At 41.0% G+C, this 10,879-nt stretch overlaps 2 protein-coding genes across 2 annotated transcripts in view; one reads left to right on the forward strand and one right to left on the reverse strand.

The window, feature by feature from the left end:
• LOC138962256 (deoxynucleoside triphosphate triphosphohydrolase SAMHD1-like) overlaps window positions 1–10,879 on the forward strand; it is a 285,667-nt gene that overhangs the window by 92,142 nt on the left and 182,646 nt on the right. The gene's annotated exons all lie outside the window — the stretch shown is intronic.
• On the reverse strand, window positions 1,052–2,297 carry LOC138965446 (glutathione peroxidase 1-like). Its single transcript, XM_070337639.1, has 2 exons — window positions 2,169–2,297; window positions 1,052–1,357 (listed from the first exon to the last, which is right to left on the reverse strand). Exons 1-2 carry the CDS (start codon window positions 2,295–2,297, stop codon window positions 1,052–1,054), a joined length of 435 nt encoding a protein of 144 aa, XP_070193740.1.

Here is a 10,879-nt window from a genome sequence, read left to right on the forward strand (position 1 = left end):
TTTCTTCTTTCCCGGTAACGTTGCAAACTGATGGCCGCAATCTTGAAATCAAAGTTATCGTAACAGCAACAGTGCTTATCTGTAGAGATAGGCACCTCTAACTTTATCGTAGGACAGTGCCAACGATAGGCGCTATCGGTTCTTCGTGAATTCCACGACAGGGGGTTATCAGAAGTTTCCTGTTTCTCTTACCGACAAAACCACTGTCGGATTCTTCCTGAATATGGGCCCAGGACACATAACCGTATGAAATAAAATGAGTAAACCTTGTTTTGTTTGTACAGTATACAATTTTCCGACTTGTAAGAGGGCAGTTACGACAACTCTAGGGCAGTTAAGATTACGCGACCTTAGCGTAAATTATGTCCCGTGCTTGATGTGCTTACCACTGGCGAACAATACCGACTGTCACGCACACATACTGTACATTGTACTACGCCACAGGAAACATTGAGTTGCTTTACTGGTTACATTGTGCATACTAATTCACACACACACACACGCACACACACACACACACACCGCACACTCACACACACACACACACACGGCACACACACACACACACACACACACACATCGCATGCCCACACACACACACAAAGAGTTAGGCAGAGACAGAGACAGCGGTAGAGAGACATAGCACAGTCTTGAAAACAAATGCAGATGACTGCGGAACAAAAATGATATTAAGTAATCACGAGAAACGTTTTGCAAATAATAAACATATGTTCTATTTTGTCTTGAATATGATACAGTACTAACTACACGTAGAAGCGCAACGCTCAGGATCACATCCTCTCCTCATTCCCTGATAAGTCACTGAATGCTGACGCAAAATATTTTGAGAAGAACTATTTTCGAAAGAAAAAACAATACAAAAAGCGCCAGCGACTAACGGATATGAGACCCATGTGATCGCGCGCAGCCTTGGGGATCTTCTTCAGCTGACCTTCAACGTCCTTCCGGATGACATCCATCGTCGCTCTGTGAGAGTAGCGCTTGACCGGCTGGCCTTCGCAGTTCACCAGGAACTTTTCTTAGTTCCACCCTACGTCAGAGCGCGTGACGGGGCGCCACGTGATGGGCGGAGGTCACGTGACTTCACCATGTTGTCGTCGATTGCCTGAGGCAGCCGGAAGCGGAGAAACTCGTAGACGGGGCTGACTTTACTTCCGTTGACGTCACACTTGGCATAGAGCTGGAAGCGAGGCTCAAACTTGCTGCCTGGGCGCACGTGGTGCAGTATGAGAGGGATCTCATCGCCGTTGAAGGGTTCGAGACCCCCGAACTGGTTGCAGGGGAACATCAAGACGCACAGACCCCGGGGTTCCAAGGCCGTTGCCAACTCGTTCAGCTTGGAAGGACAGAAAGAGAAAAACATTGTGTTCCTCATTTCATTTATTTGTTTAAGTGTTAGGCAAAATAGGTCTAAAGGACTCATCAGGCACGCAACTGACACGCGGAAATTCAACGGCTTTCCATTTCCTATACAGACAAAACAAGCACAGACATGTCGTGAATGTTATGTGGGAACATGGGATACCTTTCTCGCTCATTCACTCTGTTAAGCCATCTGTAAGTCAATCAATCAATCAATCAATCAAATTTTTTTTTTGGGGGGGGGGGATGGGGGTGGTACATGTCGCATCCTGTACCTCAGGCTCAGACTCGGATTGTTAATACAATGTACTTCGCTAAATCCAAATGTCTGAATGCGCAGAATTACAAGAGTAAGCAACCAATAAACCAACCAACTTCTCAACCAACCAACTTCTCAACCAACCAACAAAACCAATACAATATTCAAAACACAAACGCAGGGATCAATGCTGTCTAAATTAAAAGCAGTAACCAACACTCCGTGTACGGCCTTTCAAATTTTAAATCCCCTTTTAGTTCAAGCTCTGTCGCGTCTTTACCTTGGTGGAAAAAAATCAAAAAACAAATAAGACTGCTAACGTTCAAAAATTCAGAAATAAAAAAACTAGAATTGTAGGTTATTGGAACGTTTAATTATTGACAAAACTATAATTATCAAATAACTGCATTTTTGTTCCAGAAACCTACAGTTCTTTGGGGTTTTTTCTTCAATTTTTGTTTTGTTTTTGTTTACCTGGGTGAGCTCCTGTTTTGTGGCGTGGTCACCCGTTACCGGGCATGTTTACCACAAGACACACGCGTCCTTCGTAACGGGACAGCGCCTCCACGTGGCCATTCATCAGCAGGGCCGACAACTGGTGGAATGACGTCACGGCAGAGGCTGGCACCGGTTTGTCGCCGTGAGAAATGTTCATGTTGAGTCGTCGGCCTGTTAAAAAAAAAGTTGCCAACATTTAAAGGCGGGGGGGGGGGGGGGGGGGGGGGGGGAGAGAGAGAGGGGGGAGAGGGGGGGGGGAGATCCTTTCTCGTGTAGACGAATTGGCTCATCATCTCAGATCTGGCTAGGCTTTGTCATGTAGACAAGACCTTCTCTCAACAAGGACGAATACTAAGGCCAAAAAAAAAAATTTGTCTGTTTAGGGTAACATGACCAAAAAAAGTAGGGTCGGTAGGTAGGTAGTTTTTTTGTGTGTGTGTGTGTGTGTGTGTGTGTGTGTAAATGCTATGTTGGCTGAACATTCACTTCTTATATTTGATGAATACATGTTTCAAAACTAACGTATAAATAAAACAGAGAGAAAGGGAGAGAAAGAAACGCCAAATGTCTCTTTTTAGCATTTTTACCTCTTTTTTTTTCTTCTTTTTTTTTGAAATCAAAAAAAAGGTTTTGGGTCGGCGCCAAATCGATAGGGTCGGTCGGGTTACCCTAAACAGACACATTTTTTTTTTGGCCTTACAAATCCTCAGCTTAGGTGCTTCCTGCGCAGAGTCGGTTATTTTACAGATTCATTTCTATATATTAACACGGGTGCGTAGATCGTCATAGGATTGTTCACTTGCGTTAAACAAATGTATGACTTCGCACGTCACGTCTTCGGACAAATGATTGAAAGAGACAGCACTGACCCAAATTTGCTAGGTCTGTAAACCTAAAATACGCTTTATATTTTTAGGATGTTGCTGTGCCACAACATGTTCTGGGTAGATAAGTGATTTGATTTTCTTCTGGTATGTAAAAGTTGCAAAGTTTTGCCTGCTGTGATTTGTCGTCGATTTGTTATTGTTCCTTCTTATTGGCATTTGTCCAGTAGATTTTGAGGGTACCCTTATTTGAACGGCGGTCACATGATCCCAGTAAAAGAAAACTTTTAATCCGAAAGGTTATCTAGGAATGCAAGTGAACGGTCTTAACTGGCATAGCAGCTTGAATGAAATGATACGGGAATTAATGCTTCAAATTGGGTGCGAAATTTGTCGCGATAATGTTTTGGCCAAGTTTAGTTTACGAGACGGAGCAAATATTTTTCATAGAAAGTTTCGGTTTAGGGACGCACTTTCGGTTCAGAACACAACATACAACAACTAAGTAACTAACTATTGCAATTTTGTTTTAATTCATGTAACCCTTTGAAATAAATATTGACTTGACTTGTCATAGTAATTGTCTTTCTGTTATGTTTTCACTGGATGGAATCTTGAATTTGAAGATGAAGGAATTGTTTAGAGAATGTGTTAATTAAACTGTGGTGTATTGTATCTGATTCTGATTCAGGTGTCTCACATGAGCAGTAGCAATAGTTTTTCTGTTATCATGTTTTGACTGGTTGGAATTTTGAATTTGAATATGTGTATTATGATCTGACCTGCTGCTATTTCCTTCAAATTGAAGAGCAGATGTCACTCTTTCTATCACTCACACACACACACACACACACACACACACACACACACACACACACACACACACACACACACACACACACACACACACACACACACACACACACACTTGTCTGTAGGGTGCCCCCGAAATGATTTGTAAACACAACATTCGCAGGCTTCAAAAACGCCACGTAAAAGATCGTTCACGCGCGTTTTTAGATCTATTTACTTGGTTGACTATAACCGTCGTACCTGCCCAAGGCTGCTTCGCAGAAAAAAATCATGCTGAACTTGACTTGGGTAACACAGAGCACGTTCTGGCACAGGCTTATATACATTTATAAAAAACGGAATTGTAATTTTGACGCTAACTTTGACATACTCGGGCCCCATGATTCGCAACCATACAATAGCATTGGTCATTCATCCGACTAAACAATTCCAACTGCATAATTGTGTATTGGTAACAATATTATTTTGGACATCTTTTTTGCAATATATCAAACATAGCTTTTGAGGCTTTAATATAATCATTTGTAGGCTACGTTAAATGTATCATTAGAATTCATATGCTATCTTAAATACTGAAAACCCAACACAACTTCAAATTTCTGACCAACATAATCAAAGATGAGAATTTTTCGTATTTTTCCAAGTGAAAATAACACCCAATACTTTCGTCTTTTTTAGGTTAGGCACAAATTCCATTTCTCTCAATATCCACAGAGTACATTTACCCCATGTTGCAATGTTTCTTCTCGGCACTCGGCCTCAAACGCTGTCTCTGAAAAAGAGCATGAACGTTCCATTTTGTTCACATGTGTTTACATGACTCGTTAATTTACATCAGGATAGATTACTAATTTGACTTTCACCTCATATTTAAATATTTCAGTTCGGAATGCTTAATAATTAATAAATAAGTTTGGTCATTAAAAATCTGAAAATTGTAAACACAATTGCATTTTTACAAATCGATTCACATTTTTTTGAATGTTATTCTTTATAATTTCCTGATTCCAAAAACGTATAGATATGTTATATTTGGATTGCAAACAAACTCAGAAAATAAAACATAAAAATTCGAATCAAAATTAAAAGTTCAGAAATCGATTTCATCTGTATCATTGCCTGATTCCAAAAACATAATAGATATGTTATGTTTGGATTAAAAACAAGCTCAGAAATTTAAAAAGAATAGAGAAACGCGCGTTTTACTGTGAAGTGCTATACGCTACTGCGCTATACTGGCTTGTTACTTTCTGAGCGTGAACCACAGCTATTTCTGTTGTGTCAACGTGTCACCGCGATCGCGGGGTATGAAAGTGACACAGCTATGGAGTATATATTCTAGTGAAAAATGCGGTGCGGTCAATTTCATTCTGTGAGTTCGAAGGGTTGACTAAATGTAGTAAGGCCAAAAAAAAAAAATTGTCTGTTTAGGGTAACCCGACCGACCCTATCGATTTGGCGCCGACCCAAACACTTTTTTTTGATTTAAAAAAAAAAAAAAAAGAAAAATAAAGAGGTAAAAATGCTAAAAAGAGACATTTGGCGTTTCTTTCTCTCCCTTTCTCTCTGTTTTATTTATACGTTAGTTTTGAAACATGTATTCATCAAATATAAGAAGTGAATGTTCAGCCAACATAGCATTTACACACAAAAAACAAAAAACAAAAACAAAAAAAACACAACTTTACCTACCTACCGACCCTACTTTTTTTGGTCATGTTACCCTAAACAGACAAATTTTTTTTTTGGCCTAATATCGCGTCATGCGACTTATTTTTGTTTACAAATCTGTTTGCATTGCTGAGAGGAACATGTACACACAACTTCAAATGATTTTGACATTGGATTTACAAATGCACTAGTATCTCTTTAAGCGTCCCGTAATTAGATCCCTTCCCCACCTCGATCGCGTGTTGAAAAAAAGCGTCCTGGTTGAATGCAAGCCCGAACTAGTTTACAAGACGAGGACAATCCTTCTCACAAGAAGCTCTTTCGGTTTAGGGACGCACTTTCGGTTCAGAATTCAACACACACATTTTAAGTGGTAGACTGAAGTTGTATGCAGAGCTGAGCCGAGCGATTTATCGGAGCAAGTCCAATCACGAAACTGCTCATCGTGCAGTTCTTAAGTTATCGAAGCTCTGACTGCCCCTTTCTTTTCCGTGTGAAAATCTTGCTGTATGCCTGAAAATAATGTATTGCATACATGTTCAGTGAACAAATAATTGTTTTAATAAGTAATGTAAAAATCTGCAAAATTCTCGCGAAATTGGACACATCCCCCCCCATGGCTTTTTCTAGAGCTGTAAACATCATTATTACACGTTGGTTATTATCACGTCGTTGTTTGTTGTCGTTGTTGCTGTTTTCTTCAGATATTTGTCATGAACCAATGTCATTCCCTCTGCTTATTGTCATGCTGTAACATGGTAACACCGGTTCATACCATAGCTTCTGGTGAAAGCACCACCGTTTTGGTCCGAAACTGACCTTGAAATGAATAAACTAAGCTACACCATTGGGTACAGGCTGATCCCCCCAAAAATGCAACCCTCAAGTGTGCCAATCACTTCTACATCTGTTGGCCGAAGCACTTTATATTTGGGGGACATAAACTTCAGCCCATGCACGACTCGCCCAGCGAGTGACAACTTTATAGACCAAATGGCCTGACTTTTGTGCAATTTGAGAAAAAGTTTCCGAATTCGGCGATCGACTCAACAAGTTTCTCTGATGCAAATCTCTCCAGGAAAACTGCCGCGTCGACTTCAGAACGTGCACATGTAGTGTTTTGTAGTTCAGGTGCCACTGTCGCAGACGGCAGTCTTATCTTCTTACCTGTGTTTGATTGGTTGAGCCAGGGCTTATCGGAATAGTGCGAACTGGCTGCGCTGGATTTTTTAATTTTTAAAATGTTATTTATTAAATGTGTTTTTCTTATCACAGAGACCTGCATTTTGATTGCATTTGTCCTTCTGTTCACTGTCAGTTAAGTTGTCACCTGTAAGGCGTGTGAGTATGTTACCGGTTTTCTCCAAATATTGTTTACATTTTCTGGAATGTTTTGAGTTCTTGTATGGGTGTTGGGAACACATGTGCACAGACACAGACACACTAGCACACAGACACACGCACACAAACACATACACACACACACACACACACACACACACACACACATACACACAAGCAAGAACAAATTAACTCCCATTACCAGAAGACTGAAAGTGTTGTTATTGTTACAGTATGTATAATGAACCTTTGAAATTTAAAGCACGATAGTATAAGTGTCCATGCAAAAAGAAACCACTCTATATCACAGGTGTGCACTGTGACTGTAAAAGACTACAGTACAGAAACACCATTCCCTCATCTCCGCTCCCTCCCGCCCTCCCTCCTTCCCTACTCTGACGTAAGGTCTAAGCCAGGTAAAATGTCGAAGCAAGTCTGAACATGCAAGGCGAAGGGCTATATATATGCACACAATAGAAGCGAAAAGAGGAAGTAAAATAACCGACCTACCCTAAGTCTACGATGAAAAACGGTGATGTAATGCGGACGGTGAAAAAAGCATCTGAATACGGATCAGTAAACATTAATAGAAAGATGATAGAATGAGTGAACAGAATCTCCCCCTGGCTTTGAAAGAAGCCAACCAAAATGTCAATGACCACCAAATATTTGTCATTAACTGATGTAATACTCAACTGCTTATTTATCATGCTTCAGCATGCTAACACCGGCTCATGTTACAGTTTTTTTGGGCGAAAATACCCCGTTTCTGGTCTGAAACTGGCCTCAAAACGAATGAAGAGTTACCACATTATACTACAACATAAAAAATACATGGACACTAGAGATTGAGAACGCAATTCGGTCATGATAAACTGCCGCGTCGCCTTGGGAGATGCCACCGTCACAGACGAAAATTTATTCGATTTACCTGTGTTTGATTGGTTGAGCCTGCGCTGGCATGAATATTGCACACTGGCTAGCTTTTTTTCTCTCTCCAACGATACCCGCACTTTGACTGCATCTGTCGATTCGCTGACACGTAAGTCTCACCTGCAAGACCTGTTACCTGTTTAGTGAGTATCTGTCCACTTTCTTCAAAGTATGCCTCATTTTCTAGAATGTTTGGATTTTTGTAACAAATGATTTACGTAGGCAGAACATTAAAAAAAAAGAATAATCTTCGTGTGTGTGTGTGTGTGTGTGTGTGTGTGTGTGTGTGTGTGTGTGTGTGTGTGTGTGTGTGTGTGTGTGTGTGTGTGTGTGTGTGTGTGTATTGTTTTTAGGTTTAGGTTGTTTATTCGGCTGATTTTTTTAAATTTTATTTTTTACATTTAGTCAATACTAACGAGGGCGGAGGGGAGCTTTGTCACCCAATGTATGTGTGGAAAGCATATATCTCAAAAACGACACAATGGATCTTTATGAAAATTGACTTAGACATTCTTGAGGACGTTCGCCAGTGCATTTTTCTCTCCATATTTAGCGCTTTTTGATGACGTCATTTTTGCGTTAAAAAAAAGTTGAATAGTGAACTGTCACGAAAAATGTTAACAATTAAAAATAGTTTCCAGGAAGACTAAGTTTTGTGTGGGTGTATGTATTCGCACCAAAGAGAGAAGGTTTGAACACACGACGTTTTAGTCTAAGTTATTTTCCGTGACTTTCTCTTCATGCCTTTATTGTTCTATTTATTCACTAACTCTCTAAATGTCAACTGTATCATTTAACCTATTGACCTTTCATGTGCGTATTTGTTTTTCTCTCCATTGAATTACTTTACTTTGACTGAGAGACTGCACAGTCTAAGTAGTTTTGGCCGAAATAGTGACTGAATGTTTTCATTTTGCTCATCGCGACTTGATTTATTTCTTTGACTGACTGTGGTTGTTTGTCATGTTGCTGTTTTAATTTTTGTCTCTTTCCATGAAATGTGAATTGCCACGATTTACCCGATGAGATGCATACGACGGCTGGCAAATGAAGTAATTAGTCTTTATCTTATGTATTTACTACATGTCCTGGATAATACACTGTCGATATTGCCTCTTTATTTTCAAGTCAAAATATGTAACAGGAGACGTGAGTAATAGATGACTCGTGGTGGCTATTTTTGTCCCAAACTCGTGCAGATGAACATTCTCACGGTAAAAAAATGTATTCCTACCTGCCAGTTTTCGTAAGTCAAGATAAGTACCTTATTAGGTTGGAGACATTAGTTCCCTGCTCCACCTGGCGGGACGGTAGCTGCGCACCACACACCAATTACCCACATAATACAAGACGTACCCAACCACCATACCCCAACCTTCACCACCATACCCCAACTTCTCTCCTGTCTGGTGTGCGCGTCCCGCCGGTACCCACCTGTCGGGAGCGACGGGGCCCCCCCCCCCCCCCTCCCTCCAACCTCATTCCCCTCCCCCCTCCCCACCTCTTCTGGCGGGTGGGTCACTGAGCACCGCACACCAAGACTCAACCAAATCGAGACACCAAATGAGTATAACTGAACATAAACAAGCCTATTTTTACCCTAAAAGGACTCATGTTCACTCTTACCAAATATATATATGTATATATATATATATATATTTTTTTTAGGGTGCGAATGAACGAAAGATCTATGTTGTATATATGTTATATGTGTAAAGGCAAGGCAACCTGTGCGCACCATCTATATATATGTAAATTGCTCCGGCATACCATCTTCAAATTGAAGATATTGGACTTTTAAAAATTTATCAGAGTGGCTCTGAAATTTTATCAATTTTTTTACACTACATATTGGTATATAATAAAGAAACCAAAACCTCTTTTAATCCCCCCTCCCCCACAATGTGTCTCACGTGGCGAAGGGAACGTGTCCATACCACCAAAAGAAATAACATTTTATAACCAACCCTTTTACCAAACCACTTTTAACCTCCAAACAACCCCAACCCATCATTCTCCGGCCCTCTCCCCCCACATCCCCCCCCCCCCCCACTATAGCGAATAAACAAATCATGTCCCAATATAGGTCTTAGTTACCTGAGAGGACGTTAAGCCTCACAGTCTCTCTCTCTCTCATTAGATCGGTCAATCACCATTATCAACTGTGTCATCAATACACGTGGAACCCAACGCAAGCATAGTTTACTAGAAACACAAAGGACCTCAAAACAAGAATCCAGAAGAACATTTGTCCAAAAATAACGATTCACAAAGCATTGCCGATTGTTTTTGCAGTACACCTTTGCTGAGATACGAGTATTAGGGAAAGAGATCAGGAGAAAGCTATAGTATTTTTTTGTGTTGTTAATGTTCTCTTATCATGATCGCTACCGAATGAGATCGGTGAGTGTTTTGGAAAGATAATTGATTGTCGAGACGGGCGCAGTGGCCTGGTGGATAAGACGCCGGCCTCCTACGCGGTAGATCGTGGTTTCGAATCCCGGCCGCGCCAGGTGGAGATTTTTCCGATCTCCCAGGTCAACTTATGTGCAGACCTGCTAGTGCCTAGGCTTATCTCACTTCGTGTGTACACGCAAATACAAGATCCTGTAAACCATGTCAGAGTTCGGTGGGTTATAAAACACGATCATGCCCAGCATACTTCCCCCGAACGCGGCGTATGGCTGCCTAAATGGCGGGGTAAAAACGGTCATACACGTAAACGCCGTGGGAGTTGCAGCCCATGAACGAGGAAGAAGAAGAATTGACAGTCCGCAATTGTTGAGTTTTAGCTGTACTTATCTATACTCCCAAAACTCTAAGACTAAAGGTGTTCAGGCAGTATGCATTGGACTGTCCATTAACCGTTGCTAGCCACCAAATCAAGAATATACCAGCGTAAAAAAGACAACTCTTCTGTACACCGTAGCTATATCAGAGACCACCATATTCACCTCCCCCTCCCTCTCACCTTCTCTACTCTGACGCAAGGTCTAAAAAAAGGTAACATATTGAAGCAAGTCTGAACATGCAGAACGGAGGATAATGCACACGAAGGGGATTTCGTCGCACAGAAAGTAAACAATGACAAACAGCCAGGTACTGTGGAAGGTAAAAAAATGATAAGCATGCCGATGAATACATTTATAGCTATATC

The sequence above is a fragment of the Littorina saxatilis genome, linkage group LG1 (genome assembly GCF_037325665.1).
Source record: "Littorina saxatilis isolate snail1 linkage group LG1, US_GU_Lsax_2.0, whole genome shotgun sequence".
NCBI lineage: Eukaryota > Metazoa > Mollusca > Gastropoda > Littorinimorpha > Littorinidae > Littorina > Littorina saxatilis.

Coding starts and splice junctions, on each gene's coding strand:
- LOC138965446 (XM_070337639.1), bottom strand. CDS start 2,297: ATGAACATTTCTCACGGCGACAAACCGGTGCCAGCCTCTGCCGTGACG. Junction 1,358..2,168: donor AAGGACGCGTGTGTCTTGTG/GTAAACATGCCC, acceptor TGTCCTTCCAAG/CTGAACGAGTTGGCAACGGC.